The 17,282-nt window shown below is 47.1% G+C and overlaps 1 protein-coding gene across 1 annotated transcript in view; it reads left to right on the top strand.

Annotated features, from left to right (window-relative positions):
* The first annotated feature begins 7,988 nt into the window (after positions 1-7,988).
* The window catches only part of LOC142574397 (xyloside xylosyltransferase 1-like), a 50,549-nt gene continuing 41,255 nt past the window's right edge, over positions 7,989-17,282 (top strand). The window contains exons 1-2 of the mRNA XM_075683491.1: positions 7,989-8,216; positions 13,048-13,274. Of these exons, the coding sequence (XP_075539606.1) occupies positions 8,147-8,216; positions 13,048-13,274 (297 nt within the window). The 5' untranslated portion in view covers positions 7,989-8,146. The remainder of the gene's footprint in view (positions 8,217-13,047; positions 13,275-17,282) is intronic.

A 17,282-nucleotide genomic window follows, 5' to 3' on the forward strand; every position in this document is an offset into this window, starting at 1 on the left:
CAAAGGCAGGAACGGAGACGTCTTGAATACCCTCACTCCGATTAGGAGAAGGACTGGCGTCATATTCAGACGAATACATGCCCGAACCTGCACCACCTACACAAGATACACCCCACAAGGTTCCCTGACGAGTGCCCGTGGTGCACAGACACACACTAAAACACCTCACACGGAAGTGCCCCAAGAGGCCTCCGCACACAGACGGCCCCATATTACACCAACATCCACTAATAAGGAATAGGCAGTGGGAGGCGTGGCTTGCAGATGAGGGTCGGGAGAGCCAATTGACTCTTCTGGACCAAGCCCAGCGAGCCGCTCGCGCCCAGTGGGCCCTGGAATAGGGGCCCCAATCATCGTGCCTTATTTTATTTATATTCAATGAAGTTTTTACTCACTCACTCACTACCCCTGGCGCGAGCAACCGGATCGTCTATCAATTAGGCCCCAACCGCACGTAAACCTTGGTCACGTCAAAATCACTTACCTCTTCCCGATTATCGGCGAGAGTTAATTATGACTGCCATACTATGGCCCACACTTACAACGTAGGGATCGGCCAAGAAGCATGTACGCGTGTTGTTTATGACGATGATAATATCCGTACTATGACACGTACCAACAAGGGAATAGGGAGGAAGAGGTCCGGGACATTCAAAATAAATAAAGAGAAGTGAGGAAACATAAGCCTGAATAAGGTTTGTCACGTTTGGTAGCGCAGGTACACGAGAGCATCTTAGCTGCTCGTTGTAACGGAAGCAAGGAATACACGTTTTGACAAGTTGAGAATGGAGAGCCGATTTACTACGCAGTAAATCCAGATTTGCCGAGTGGCTGTGGTGGCGCCCCGGTCGGGCAGCCACCTCACTTACATGAAAGAGCAGGCCACCATGACCGCTACGTGGACCCAGGCCAGGTAGCTGGATTTGCAAGAAGCGGGCACAACGTGTAGTGACGGACCAAGTCTACAAGGGCTCTCCTCCCCTTAAGAGTGCCGGGGGCTCAGGTCTGAATTGCGGAAGGAGTGAAGCGTTATTGTTCAAGGTAGGCGGGTTTCACGCGTTCGCACGACGCTTTCCTTACCGCGTGCGTCAATCTTCAAGGTTTTCCCTGAAGGAGAAACCGCACGAAAGTGGCCTGCATAGGAAGGAGGCAATGGTGGCTTGATAGAGTCGTGCCGCAGAAACACGTGCGTGGTTGTGTCCATTGTCGGAAAGCTGAACATAGGCTGCCCGCGGGCGACACGTGGGGGTGTAGGTCGAAGCTGGTCGAGCCAGGAACGAAACCTCTATAACTGCTGTGCGACCACTGGCGCAGTGCCTTGCTGGGTGACGGAAAAATGGCCTGCAACGCGCATTACTCATCCATAGAGCACCTCGGCTGCGCTGACTCCAAGGTCATCCTCGATTGTTGCTCGCAACCCAAGTAGTATTAGCGGTAGCCTTTCCACTCAGAGCTGTCTGTTGAGCGTGGCGGTCAATGACGTCGTCAGTTGTCAGTGGAGCTGCTCGGCCATGCCGTTGCTCTGTGGGTGGTAAGACGAGGTGTTATGAAGGTGCGTGCTGAGCAGTCTCGCCAGGGTAGAAGAAAAGCAAGCTTTGTAATTGTCGGCCTCGGTCAGTAGTTATTCGTAAAGAGCAACCGTACCGCGGCCCTCAAGTAGCAACAAATGCTTCCGCCACCGTTTCGGCCATAATGCCTTGTAAAGGTGTCGCCTCAGGCCATCTTGAGCGCCGATAGACACACGTTAGGAGGTACCTCAAAACTTGGCAGGGCGGAAGAGGCCCACAGGTGATCTGAAGTCTAAATGCAGGTGATCGAAACGGCTCTCTAGTGGTCGAAACGGCTGCACCGCTGAACGCGTGTGCTCCTTCACTTTCACGGCATGACAGGCTTGGCAGCTTCTTGCCCTGCCTCGAACATTTTTGTATATCTCTGGCCAGACAAAAGAGGTCCCTGATCAGCCTCTGTGCCACTCTGACGTAGGGATGGCTTAGCCAGTGCAGTGAATCGAATATTGGCTGCCGAAACTGATGGGGCAACAACGGTCGAGGAGCTGCCTGCAATGTGTCACACGTGACCTGTGTTGTGTAGGGCAGCGGCACCTCCGCAAAAAGGATCAAGAAGCTTTTTTAGCGCACTTGGCGCAGCTTGGTGTTGTTTTGGTGGGCGGAGGCTATAGCTTGGAAATCCACGAGGCCACCAGGCACAGCACCTATCCACGGCACTTCGGTAGCTGCCTGATTTTCAGTCCCAGAGATATGGCGAATGTCCGTAGAAAATTTGGAGATAAAGGAAAGTTGCCGAAGCTCACATTTTGAGCACGAGGAACAGTTGTTCTTGAAAACGAAGGTTAACGGCTTGTGGTCGGTTGCAATGTAAAAGTTAAAGCCTTCAACAAAACAACGCAAATGCTTGCAAATGCAATAGATGGCCAACATCGCGCTCCCGAACGTGCTTTAGTGAGATTCTGTGGATTCGAGCACTATGAGAAGGAGCCCAGCGGTCTACAGACTTTGCTATTGTGCTGCTGCAGTGCTGCGCCCACTGCCGTGGTGGACGCGTCTACCGAAAGGGAGAATGGGGCGTCGAGCAACGGAGGAATCAGCAACACTGCAGTCGCCAACAGCGTTTTGGCGTCCTCCGAAAAATGTTCGTGCTCCGAGGACCAGTGGACTGTAGACGGTTTTTTGGAGTCGCGACGCAGCAGACCGGTAAGCGGCTGAATAACTTGCACGCACGATGGTGTGAAGCGCCTGTGAAAGTTGATGAGACCCAGAATGTCGCGAAACTTTCGGAAGGAGGCTGGAGAGGGGAAGCCCTCGTTTGCCCGCACTCATCATTCCAGGGGCTTGATGCCTTGGGGTGAAATGCGATGGCCGACATAATCAAGGGCTTCAGCTCTAAAAATGCATTTCTGGGACTTTAGACAAGGCCATGTTTATCCAGTCGCTCAAATAGGAGGCGAAGATGCTTTCTGTGCTCTTCGTCTGGGTGACTTGAAAAGAGAATTTCTCCAAGGTAGACGAAAATGAACGGGAGTCCGTGCGTGACCTCCTCTATGAACCTTTGAAATGTTTGCGCCGCACTCTGCAAACAATAAGACATAAGGACGAACTCAAATAGGGCAAATCGACTAGTGAGTGCTGGAACGACAGAAAGCTGAGCTAGTTCGTAAGGATTCATTATGCAAAATAAAAGTGAGGCGTGCAGACAGGACACAAGAGTAGAGAAGTGCACAACACGAATGCCGACTATCAACTGAAAGGAGCACTGAGGCGAAAAATGAAAGAAGACACAAAACTCATCTGCGCATGCTCAGTAATGGTAACACCACGTGTCAATTGTCAACAGTTGTCAACCTTACTGAGGTAAATGTTGCTAAGAATAGGGGCAACCTTTGAGCAAATACAAATGTCTGATTTCTGCCAGCACCGTGCTTGCGAAATGTGGGAGGCGCCGCAAGAACAGCTCGCGCAAAATTGGAAGTAAGGTTTACAACTGCTTAGAGAAAACTTTAAGTGATAGCGTTATCAAGATATTTCGTTATGTTGATGATTACCTGATTTTCTGCAATATAGAAGAATTAGATTCCGCTGCTACCTCAGTAAGTGAGCAATTTAAAGTTTATGGGGGAGGATTAAAGTTTACCAAGGAATTTCCTCACCGACGCGTAATTCAGTTTCTTGACATTTCCTTGATCTTCGAACAAAATCATGTTTGTTGGCAGTACTCCCCAAGATCTTCGAAGCCGTTGCTAAACTTTCAATCCAAGCATTCTAAATTAGTAAAAAACGGAATCGCCATGTCGTGCCTTAAGTCTTCCCTCACAAGATCCTGCATGCACAAAATGAGCGCCAGTTCTAATGCGCAGGTCCGGCGCCTATTAGAAGCAGGTTATCCTAGTGTAGTGGTGGCCACTGTGGCTGCGCGCCTAAAGAAGTCGGTTTCGAGAGGGACGTACTTGATTACAGAAAGCAGTAATAGCAAAAGAAAGAGTAGTGGCTATTCCGCATATTCATTCAGTGTCGCACAGGCTTAAAAAAGTTGCGAGTAGATATGATGTCAATGTTGCTTTCACTGCTCCCAATAAGCTAGGTAAGATATGCGCTGCCGTACAGAATAAAAAGGAGCGGGTAAAAGGCAAAAAACGAACAGATATTTGTCCAGTGAAGCACAATAAGAACAACAGTTTTACTGACTGTCGTATGGGTGTGGTTTATAAAATTCCCCTTAGCTGTGGCCAGTTCTACGTAGGGCAAACGGGACGGTGTATCAATCAGAGGCTAATGGAACATAAAAGGTCGTTAACCGGTGGATCGTCTTCTAATCTTTCGCTACATTGCCGAGATTGTAACTGCAAGCCAGAGTTAGATGAATGCGCGATATTGTACAGGCATAAGAATGAAGATACGCGTCTCATGATAGAGGCATGGCATATCTTTAATGGTGGAAGTGCGTGCGTGAGTCAGCCTTCGATTACTTTACATAAGCAAGAGATTAAGTGCCTTAACAGTTATCTCTCACGTATACCAGCACGTGTACCCGATTTACACGTGGTGTTACCATTCCTGAGTATACGCAGATGAGTTTTGTGTCTTCTTTCATTTTTCGCCTCAGTGCTCCCTTCAGTTGATAGTCGGCGTTCGTGTTGTGCACTTCTCTACTCTTGTGTCCTGTCTGCACGCCTCACTTTTATTTTGCATAGTGAGTGCTGTCTTAGCAATGTCGCTGGGTTTGACAGGAATTTGGTGGTACGCGCTCATCAAATCGCCCTTGGTGTATATTTTGGTTCTTGCAAGACGAGCGCCGAAGTCATGTGTGTGGAGAAGGGGATATTGATCCGGGATAGTAAATGTATTCAAAGCTCTGTAATCGCTACAAGGCCGCCAGTCGCCAATGCCCTGCTTTGGAACCATATGGAGAAGTAAAGACCAATTGCTGGAGGAAGGACGAATAACGCCTGCCTGTCGCACGTGTTCGAAATCATGGCGGGCGACTTCCAACTTCCGTTCAGCGAGCCTCCTTCGCCGCGCGGCGACAGGTGGGCCTGTGGTAGTGATATGATGCCTCACCTTTTGTTTCACGGGCAGCACATCTTTTCGGGGCTTCGTGAGTTGCGGGTATTCACACACATCCAGGTTGCATTGGCTGAGGAAGTCCGCTCCCAGTATGGCAATGCTGACGTCGGCGATCACAAACACCCATCTGTGGAAGCGGTAGAGTCCTATGTCTAGCGTTATTGACGGGAGTTCATACTACGCGATGGCACTGTTCTTTACTGCGTCGAGCGTGGGTGTGGACTTGCCGCGTTGGCGATCTGCGGCGTGGCGGGAACGATAGACAGCTCGGCTCCTGTGTCGACGAGAAGGCGGGTGTCGGTGATGCGGTCGACTACGAAAAATAGTCAGCTTGTCTATTTGTCTATTGAAGGCCGATGTCGCATGCCACTGTTAGCGACTGGCCGGTGCGTTTGCCGTCCACGAACAGGGTTGGGTGCAGGGACTTGCTTGTTAACGACAGCGAAGGTGATACGAGCATAACTGCCGCGGCGAGTTTCTAGGTGCGCTGCGAGACTGTGAAGGCGAATGGTTGCACCGAAGTTGGTTGGCAATGTTGCCCCCCGTTGTCAGCTTCTCCAGCGCACTGGTATGCCGTTCCACTTTTTCCACCAGTCGCGAGAGTTGGTCCGCTGGCTCTGAGACTCTCTCAGCAGCAACAAGTAGCTGTGCCGCAGACGAGCAGTCACACATGCGGTCAGCGAGGGCAGCTAGCCGACCGAGACTCGTCTCCTTGATACCTGCCAGCAGCGTGTTTGCGAAATGTGGGAGGCGCTGCAAGAACAGCTCGCGCAAAATTGGCAGCTGGCTCTCGTTTGCGGAGCGGCCACCCAGAAACTGAGGGGACCGGTGCAGGAATGGTGGGGACGGTCGTTGGTCGCCAAGTTGCTCGGAGAAAAGCTGTTGGAGACGGCTATGTTGCGATGGCTCGAGGCACTCCACGTTCCTGGGTTTCAGCTCGTCGTATGCTGTAGCTGAAGGCGTACCCGGTAGCAGATCCTCTATGGCATTGGCGATATCGGAGGGTAGCGCGGTGACGACGGGCAGGTACCTTGATGTCTGTGAAGTGATGCGCCGGAGTTGAAAACGGGCCTCTACTTGCATAAACCAAATTCGAGGATTCTTGGGCTGAAACCTGGGACACTGAAGCTCTGCGGCGATGACAGGAAACCTAATTGTTGCGTCGTCTCTATTAGAAGAACTACGAGCAGCGTCGTCCATTATTAATGTTCGAAAATCCCGTTTCCCGATTTTTTAGGGGCTCGGTTTAGTTGAGGCAAGTAACACGCGTTTTGATTGGTGGAGAACGGACAGTAAACTGGCTTCACTCAAAAGGAAAATCGGCTTTGCCGAGTGGCTGCGGTCGCGCCCCTGTCAGGCGAGCAGGAGGCAATCACCCCTACATCAATGCACGGTGAGGGGAGCAAAGGGCAATGACACCCTCGGCAGGGCAAACTGCATTTCTAAGGATCGGGGACAACGAAGTGATGGATGGCCGCTACAAATTATTTCACTGGTTATGCTGTGGCTTTGACTTCAAGCGAAATATTGTCTTTGTGGTGGTGGTGCACTCGCATACCACTATTTCAGTCGCCCTATATGACTGTTTCACTCTTCCGCAACATTAACGGAGCTCGATATCCCAGAAACAAGTCTCTGTAGACTGGGAACGCAGCATCGTATTCCAGCCTGCAACTATACCGGGTGTTTTAGCGAATACTTTAATTTTTAACAGCGGAGCTGTTCTGAGTCGAGCCTTCACCGTCCCTTGTCGTGCGTCATGAGGGGGGCCGGGGGCAGAGCGTGCGCAGAGGGAGAGGAGGTGGGTATTGGAGCAGGTGTTTCGCCGGCGCACGCCCTTTCGCCCCGTGGATGCGGCTCGGCGTGAGCGGCAGCGCCGACGTCGCGCAAATTCCGATCTTCGAGAACGGGAAGAGGACGTGCCGGTGGAGGCAAGCGAACCCACACTTTCAAGAGAAGGCAAGCCAAGGTAAGGTCCAGCAGATGCAACTTAAACCCCAACTTCGATAGTAGGATGCCGAGCAGAGACGTCGACGCAGAGAAATTCCTCCCACGGAGTTGGCGAACGCACGGTTCAACAGAGAATTACTGGACCGTTACTGCGGCCACAGCTGCAAGGCGAGTGATAGACTGGTTTGATGAAAACGACACGCAACTGAGGAGTATGCGCAATCCTGAACCGAAGCTCCAATGTAGCAAAATGACGACAAAGACACAGAGACTTTCATGAAAAGTGCGCTAAACACGAGTTTAAACTTGAGAAAATGACAACCATCTTCGCCGTTTTGACAGCTCTCACTGCCTGGCACTGGCCTTAGATTTTTTTATTTCATGTGGCAGATAGCACAATTTTAGTCCTTGAGATGGTCCACTTCAAGAAGCGCATAAAATTACATGCATAAAACAACATTTTGTTAAGAAAGTAAGAAAGTTAAGAAAGTTTCCGTTACAACAGTGCATTTTATTGGAAAGTTGGCGCCGCATATCTGTTAAATGGTGTCATCCACATAGTTGCTTTCAAATTCATGTGCTTTGCAGTCTCACGCGCTAGAATTTGTAAATTACAATATTTCCCAGAAGATAATTAGTTACAGAGCTAGTTAGTAAATTTTCGTTAGGTATCCGATTATGCATTTCAATTTTTTGTACAAGTAATGCCTTCCTCTTCGAGTAGACTACCTCATGGACTAGAATTGTACAATCTACCCAGGCAATTATTAAAAAATATTGAAGTGTTCGCTGAAACACTCTGTACGGTAACGACATCACAACGTACGGTTTTATTGGCTACTGTGATAAACTGCTGGACAAATTGGAAATATGTGCCATCGTCCACGTCGGTCACCACGCTCCAGTTGCGCATACCAGCCGTTTTAGAGGATAGAAGAAGAAGAAGAAGCATGCGGTGTTCTCGGTCTGCCAAAAGAGCTTTCATAAATTCATTGGCCGCTGTGGCGATATTTACTGTTATTTTCTACCGTGTTTTCACGGTGACGTCGTGGAAGTGGAAAAGCAACACAGGCAGCAGCAACAGCAGCCAAAGTGGTCTCGTCAATGGCAACGCGTGGATGCTGCGTTACACGATCGACGTGGCACCCGTGGATAGATTTGTCTACGCATCAGATGTCAACGGCTCTGGTAGGTTCAACCGCTTCACTTTCACGTACTTCACTGCACCATGCTACACCCTTTATTAATGACACCAGTGGCGTAGCCAGAAATTTCGTTCGGGGGAGGCTCACATCGTAGTTCTGCCTCCTCCTCAAGAGGAAGCTTTAGTTCGGGTGCTCCTATCAAAATACATGTCGAAGGAGAATTCGTTTTTCTCGGCAACCACTGCACCAAATTTGACGAGGTTTGTTGCATTTAAAAGAACCGCTTAAATTCTAGTGAGAGTTTTTCCGAATTTTTCATTTAGATTGTCAATTCTTTATTAAAAATTGGCAAAACTCGCAAATATTCAGAAAATGAAACTATCAAGTTTAAAACTCTGTAACTCAACAATAGAAAATGATATCACAATTCTGTGAAATGCACGTAATAGTGCATCTACAGCGGAAAAAATTTATATGTTACACATGAATTTCGAAAAATTTAGTATTATGGAAATGCGGCTTTGGCAGAACCATTGTACTCAACGTAACCAATTCACGTAACATTCAAAGTGACATATGAAATTTGTCCGCTTTGACTGTTATAGCAGCTACCGTTTACAGAACCTAGATATCTGTTCTTTATGCAGAACTATTAGTTTGTAAACATCGTGCTTCTACGTTTTCGAAATTGTGAATTTTTCAATATACTTTAAAGAAAATTCAGGCCCTAAATCGAAATTCCGCTTCCAACAGACACTAGAATTGAACTTTCTATCTCAAATGCAACAAATTTCATTAAAAGCGAACCAGGAGTTCTCAGAAAAGCGTTTTTGCATTTGACATGTACCTGAATAGATCGTGCTGGAGTTGGGCCCGAGCTAAAGCTTCCTCTTAAACAATTTGTCGAGGGATCAAATACATTAATAATAACTGCATTGTCATTGCCATGGATGCTGCAAACGAATTCTTGAACGCTACGCACTGTCAAATCAACTAAAATAATAATTTTTTTATAAAAGAATGTACTCTTATGTGCCAAAAATTGTACCCAAGTAACTGATATCAATGCTTCCATGTTTTTGTCTATTTAATATGTAAATTCGAAAGCAGCAGTTCGAAACCAGCAAAGTATTCCATGCCGCTGATATGAAAAATGTCAAGCCCATGAAATGAACAACTTGAGGACGAATATGTTTATGAAACTTTGTCATTCAAGATCCTTGTTTACATTCTTGCACACATGCAACGGCCAGTGAAAAATATCAATGACGCTGTAATTTGCTCCCATGTATTACGCAAGAGCAGCTGTCACCGGTCCTGTATCGTGAGCAATTGCACCGAAATTACAGTCGCAACAAAGAGCGCGTATAAAAAGCAGAAGTTCTGCAAAATATACGAGGGCGATTCAAATGAAAGTGATCCAATGCGAATATATGACAAACGGAATACTTTATTTAAAAGTAGTCTCCATGAGCAATTAAACATTTGTCCCATTGACTAACCAGTCGCGTGATTCCCGTCTGATAAAACTCCTTGGGTTGCTGCTACAAAAGTCTGAAACTGATTCTTTCACGTCATCGGATGACAAGAATCCTTGAGCTGTTTTTTTTTTCAGTTGCCCCAAAATGTGGACGTCGCAAGGCGACAGGTCTGAGCTGTATGGCGGATATTGCAGCGTTTTCCACTTGAACTTCGCCAGTTTTATATTACCCACATCAGTGACGAGGGGACGGGCATTGTCGTGGAACAAGATGACACCATTCCTCAATTTTCCACGTCGCTTGTTCTTGATTGCGACAGGTAGCCGTTCCCGCGTTTCACAATATCGGAAATAATTTGTAGTCGCTCAAGATTTAGCAAATTCTATCAGTAATGGCCCCTGAAGATCGAAAAAGCCAACACTTTTCCGGCGGTAATGAAGGCCTTTCTTTCTTGAGGGTGGTGAATTCGAGTGTTTCCACTGTAAGCTTTACCGTCGTGTTTCAGCCTCGTAGTAGTGGCACAATGGTTCGTCCCCGATCACAATTGCAGACAAGAAATCGTCACCGTCATTGTGATACCAGATCAGGCGAGTCAAGGCAGCGCCGAACTCCTCCGTCTTCTGGCGGTGGTTCAAAATCTTGAGCATCCATTGCGCACACAAGAGCCGATAACCGAGATGTTCATGAATTATGGCGTGAACGGAACCGTGACTGATGTTCACACGCTCAGCCGGTTCATCGATGCTTATCCTCCGTTCTTGTCTCATCAGCCCATCAACCTTTGCAATTTTGTTGGGGGTGATTGCATGGTGGCTTTGGCCCGGTCTTTGATCGTCTTTGCAACTTTCACATCCTTGTTTGAACCGTTTACTCCAACTCTTCACAGTGGCCAATGAAGTGCAATGTTCTACGTACATGGCAGCAATACGATGACTAATTTTTTTTGAGGAAACGCCTTCAGCTGTCAAAATCCTCACGGCCCCACGCTTCTAAACTTCTGGAGCGTCCATTACGTAATGCAACCTTGTTCAACCCAGTGAATGAGAGCATTAAAGAACATTTATCCTCACACCTGCGTGTCAATTTTGTAAATGAGAGATGCCTGTGTGCTACGCGCATGCTTCGCAGATAGTGAACTGAGCCATTATTGCGCTGGGTGGGTAGACTCACTTTCATTTGACTCGCCCTCGTACATTAGAAATTCTATGATACAATGGAATATACAAATGCGATGATACAGGTTGATAAAGGGCAAAAACGTGTCACTGGAAACCAAGTTCGCTGCACGTATACACAAAACCTCGCAACAAGTTATTTAAATATACGTATAAGTCTCCAATAAATCTACGTATCTAAGAAAAAGTCACTGTATATAATCCATGAAATAAGGCAAATAAATATGTTGCACAATCACAGATTCACGGAATCCTAGATCCCGCCCCCATCCCATTCACTCCGCCCGATGTATCGCCCACAACGGAAGGCGGCGCGCTTCCTCTCCGCTTTTCTCCTTTGCGCACACAAGACTGAGCCACTATTGTCGGCCCACCCATCCCCCCCCCCCCCTATGCTTTCACTCGCACATACAGCATGCGGTGCGCGGTACCGATGTTATCGCCCTTGGACTTTATGCGGAACGTGAGGGCGACGGCGACGGCAGGAATGCGCCGGAAGTGTCTATATAATTGATAATATAATAAGAGTACCCGGCAAGTGAAGCTTCCCGTGGCCCATTGCTTTCCTTTCCGCAAAAGAAGTAACAAAGTCGAACTTTCACCATGCGACAATTCGCTGCGCCACAACAATATCTTTTTTTTCCTTTTGTGGGGCGTGGGCACCGAAATGAAAAAAAAAAACCGCAAAGGAAAGTATCTTGGGAACAGTCGAATGCCTAATTTGGGCCCCTAATGTGGCTACCGAAGGAATATCGAAGAAAACGTGAGAGGTTTGGTCCACCGAGAACCATGTGCATACTGCTCGGTGTCCTACACCGGCTAGACAAGACTTTCCGGAGATGTTGCTCTCAAGGGAACGCGATGAAATCCGTCGAGTCCCCACAGGGATGGCGGCGAGCGACCATCGTTTCTTTTTCTCGTCTATTAGCCAGAAAGCGTCCAAATCCCTGCTAGGCGAAAATGCACTCTGCCAGAGAAAACCGAATGCGCACCGAAGTGCGCCGCGCGGTGGTAGGGGCAACACGAGAAAAACGCATGCGCTCTCGCTGGCTCTGGCAGCCCGCGGGTAGGGTAGCGAGAACAAACAAAATGAAGAGGCTCAATGTGTCCTCGTGAATAAAAGTCAAAGTAGAAAAAAGTAAATAAGGACGTAGCTACCTTTGCTGGCGTTAGTGTCTAAACATGGATGCTTTGGAGTAGCTGAAAACAAACATTCATATTTTTCTGTGGGAGATGGCGGCACAAATGAACCACCACAAGGCTTCATCTCATCGAACCTCGCTGCGTGCTTTGTCAACTTGTCTGATAGTGCGTTGATTTGGCTTGCCTTGTATGTTCCGGTGTACCACTTTAGAAAAGTCAATACACCTTTGGCGCCAAATGTTTATAACAGCATTAAACCAACAAAGTTTAGCAATTGAAAACCGAAAGTACAACTTTGGAAATGACAATGCACCTTTCACATCAAAAGTTCATGAGAACGTTATACCCATAAAGTTTCGGAACTGACATCCATGCGCTCCGTATATTCCGCAGCCTCTGCGAAATGCCGCGGCGAGCCCGTTCGCCATCAAAACGCCCTCGAAACTTTGTGCTCGGATGGGGCTGCTTGCGTTATGTGACTTCCGGTGCATGGATGTTGTCGCAAAAGCGCGTCCGAGTTTGCAATGTTCGCGGTGAAATGTTTTTTCGAGCGTGAAGAAGACATTCTAGACAAAATCCAGAATGATTTCCGGCGCCCGGGGTTGCTTTGGTCAGCGGTGCATGGACAGCACGAAAAAATTTCGGGGGGGGGGGGGCTGAAGCCCCATAAGCCCCCCCCCCCTGGCTACGCCCCTGAATGACACAGCTACTTCCTTGCTTGCGTGGTTATAGGTGTAGTGACGTCACCAATTCTCTTGATAAGACTGTTTTAGCGCAAGGTTTTCGCTTTTCGTTGACCCACGCAGCTCGGCTACAGTTACGCCCACTCTTGTAGTCCAGGTTGATTTTTCTGGATCGCTTGGCATCGCTGAATCAATGCAATATGCTTAATGCTGTGAGGCCATTTTGCAGCTACAAACCAGTGCGGTTTCGCAGCCAAAACCTAAACCAAATAACATCTTGAATACTTTGCACCCGAAAGCTAATTTAGCTTTTTATTTATCATTTAAAGTTATAGAGAAACAGCAAGCGAATCGCCATGTTCAGGATTCCCATATTTCTCCCTTCGCAACAGGTCGTGAGGTCCCGCCAATTCATGTTGTGTTCCTGATTCCGGGCTGCCAATTACTAGCAGTCAACGTCACCGTGAACCAGCTGGGCAACGCCCTAGACACACTGTTGCAGCGCAGCAGCCGAGCGCTTCACGTGGACCTGATAATTACCTCGGATTCGCATAGCCACCAAGTCATCATGTTGCTGGAGTGCCTGAGACCACGTATGCAGGCTGGAGTCAGCGCTGTGGTGAGGAGGAGTACACGGCGTGAACCTATAGGGAAATCAGTCAATAACATTTATTTCCTTTTCGTATTGAAATGAGAAGACAGGAAGAAACGCTAAGTGGCAGTTTGACGGGGTTCCTACATCTTTTTTTTTTTTAACGGACAACACAGCGACGGAGACAGATTAGGAAGAACGTTCTTTTAAAACGAGGCGCCACTCAAAACATGGCAGCATGTGAACGGAAATACACATCACGGAAAGCATTCATGTGCATACATAAGTGATGTCAATGCTTCCATATTTTCTGTCTAATAAGTAAAAAATTATCAGAGAAACTTTAGAACTATATCATATTGAAAGCAGCAAGGCAGCGCATGCAGCTGATATAAAAAATGTAAACGCCATGAAATGAACAAGTCGAGGACAAATATCGAGGACAAAAATAATGAAACATTGTTATTCAAGTACCTTGTTCACATTTTTACATATGCAACGGCCAGGGAAAGATCTCGACTACGTTGGTCTTTGTTACAATGTATTGCGCAAAAACAGCTGCCACCGTTCGTGTATTGTGAGTCATTGCACCGAAATTATAGTCGCAACTGAGAGCACATGTAAAAAGCAGGAGTTCTGCAAAATATACGAGGTCGAGTCAAATGAAAGAGAGCCAATGCAAATATATGACAAACGGGGTACTTTATTTAAAAGTCTCCATGAGCATTTGGACATTCGTCCCACTGACAAATGAGTTGCGTGATTCCTGTCTCATAAAACTCGTTGGGTTGCTGCTTCAAAAAGTCTCACTGAGTTTTTCTAGTCATCGTCCGACACGAATCTAGTTCTCTTGAGCTGTTTCGTCAAATGCCCCAAAATGTGGAAGTCGCAAGGCGACAGGTTGGAGCTGTATGCCAGATGTTGCAGCGTTTTCCACTTGAAATTTGCCAGTTTTGTATAACCACATCAGCGACGTGGGGTCGGGCAATGTCAGGGAGCAAGATGATCCCACTGCTCAATTTTCCACGTCGTTTGTTCTTGATTGCAACACGCAGCCGATTCAACATTTCACAATATCGGAAACAATTGATAGTCTCTCCAGGTTTAACAAATTCGATCAATAAGGACCCCTGACGATCGAAAAAAAAAAACAGTCAACAACTTTCCGGCAGAAATGACGGCCTTTGCTTTCCTTGGGCGTGGTGAATTCAAATGTCTCCAGTGTAATCTTTGCCCTAGTATTTCAGGCTATAAGTAGCGGCACTGTGATTCGTCCCAGGTCATATTTGCAGAAAAAAGGCGTCACCCTCATCGTGATATCGGATTAGATGAGTCAAGGCAGCGCCGAACTTCTCCGTCTTCTGGCGCTGGTTCACAATCTTGGGCATCCATTGCGCACACAAGAGCCGATAACCGAGATGTTCATGAATTATGGTGTGACCCAAGCCGTGACTGATGTTCGCACGCCCTGCCAATTCATCTATGCTTATCCTACCTGCTTGTCTAATTAGCCTTCGCAATTGTATTGGGGGTGATTGCACGGTGGCTTTGGCCCGGCCATGGATCGTCCTTGCAACTTTCACGTCCTTCTTTGAACCGTTTGCTCCAACGCTTCACAGTGGCCAATGAAATGCAATGTTCAACGCACACGGCAGCCATACGGCGACTAAATTCTTTTTGGAAACCACCGTCAGCTCTCAAATACCTCACGACACCACGCTGTTCAAATTTTAGAGTGTCACACAATTATGTCCAACCCAGTGTATGAGAGCATTAAAGAGCCTTTAGCCTCACACTTGCGTGTCACTTTTGTAAATGAGAGATGCCTTTGTGCTACGCGCATGCGTCGCACATGATGAACCGAAGCATTATTGCGCGGGGCGGCTTGGCTCAGTTTCCTTTGACTCGTCCTCGTACGTTACAAATGCGAAGATACAATGGAATACACAAATGCGAAGATACAGCTCGATAAAGGGCAAAAAAGTGTCACTGGAAACAACGTTCACTGCACGTGTACACAAAACCTCGCAACAAGATATTTAAATATACGTATAAGTCTCCGAAATATGTACGTATTTAAGAAAAAGTCACTGTATATAGTGTGTCAAACAAGGCAAATAAACATCTTGCGCAAACACAGATTCACAGATCACAGCGCCCCTTCCCCCCACTCCCTCTGATGTATAGCGCGCGACAGGAGACGGCACGCGTCCTCCCCACTTTGCTCTCTCGCACCGTGGTCGGCTCATCCATGCCACCCCCCGCCCCTTGCGCTTTCACTCGCACAAGCAGCCTACGGCTCGCGGTCACGATGTTATCGCCCTTGGGCGTTATACAGAACATGAGGGCGACGGTGACGCCAGGAATACGCCTGGAGTGTGCATATAATTGCGATCGCAATAATATAGTAAGATTACCCGCCAACTCAAGCTTCCCGTGGCCCATTGCTTTTCTCAAAAAAAGTAACAAAACTGAACTTTCACCAAGCGAGAATTTGCTGCGCCGCAGCAACGTCTTTTCTTTTCTTTTGTGAAGTAGGGGCACGGAAATGAAACAAAAAACCCAAAGGAAAGCATGTTGGCCACAATCAAATGCCTACTTTGGGCACCCAATGTGGCTGCCGATGCCGAAGGAATATCGAAGAAAACGTGAGACGCTTGGTCCACAGAGCAGAACTATACGCATAGTGCTAGTCATAGGCAGAGAGTTTTTATTTTTGCTGGCGGAGCGGGGTCCTGACCAGCTTTACAAACCCCATATATATATATATATATATATATATATATATATATATATATATATATCTTGCACTTGAAGCATCTGTGTGAACTCGAGACGGCGTTATATGAGTATATACAATATATCATGGTAGAAGACATTTCAATTTCACAGCCTAAGTCCTCTCGGTGACATAATTGTCGCATACTTGGCTATCAGTAATACTGCTTCGCCTTTCCGGCAAAACTTCAGCCTTTCCCACTGTCTCTTCTTTCTCAGAGTCCGAGTATCAGCACTGCTGTGCATGCCTGCTGTTGATTTTGATTTCCTGTGAATCCGTCTTGGCCTCATTTCGGTTAGTGAGTGAATTATATACACTGCTTCCCATCTATCATGCACGAAGGCTTTAAAAGAAGAGCAGTTCCCTTACTAGAACAATATCTAGTGGAGTGGAGTACCCGTCAGTAATTCTTTCGTTACTTAGATTTCATTCGGTAATTGCAATTATCTAACATGCAACTCGGCGTGGTGCGATGCAGTGTCCAGAGGGTGGTAAGAACTCAAATTGGCCTAGACATGAGGAGGGAACGGAAGAAACTGGTACATAAGAAGCCAATCAATTAGCGGTAAGAGGGAAAATAGAGTAATTCCAGATCGAGCTACAGAACAGGTATTCGGTTTTAAATCAGGAAGAGGACCTTAGTGTTGAAGTAATGAACGACAATCTTATGGGCATCATTAAGGAGTGTGCAATAGAAGTCGGTGGGAACTCCGTTAGACAGGATACAAGTAAGCTACCGCAGGAGATGAAAGATCTGAATAAGAAACGCCAATGTATGAAAGCCTCTAACCCTGCAGCTAGAATAGAACTGGCAGAACTTTCCAAGTTAATCAACAAGCAGAAGATTGCTGACATAAGGAAGTATAATATGGATAGAATTGAGCGTGCTCTCAGGAACGGAGGAAGCCTAAAAGCAGTGAAGAAACTAGGAATAGACAAGAATCAGATGCATCCGTTAAAAGGCGAAGCCGGCAATATCATTACTAATATGGATGAGATAGTTCAAGTGGCTGAGGAGTTTATAAAGATTTATAGAGTACGAGGGGCACCCACGACGATAACGGAATAGAGAATAGAAGAATAGAAGAATTTCAAATCCTACAAGTAACGCCTGATGAAGTAAAGAAAGCCTTGAGAGTTATGCAAAGGGGAAAGGCAGCTGTGGAGGATCAGGTAACAGCTGATGTGTTGAAGGATGGTGCGCAGATTGTTCTAGAAAAACTGGCCACGCTGTATACGCAATGCCTCATGACCTC

This window comes from Dermacentor variabilis, chromosome 3 (assembly GCF_050947875.1).
Source record: "Dermacentor variabilis isolate Ectoservices chromosome 3, ASM5094787v1, whole genome shotgun sequence".
Lineage (NCBI taxonomy): Eukaryota > Metazoa > Arthropoda > Arachnida > Ixodida > Ixodidae > Dermacentor > Dermacentor variabilis.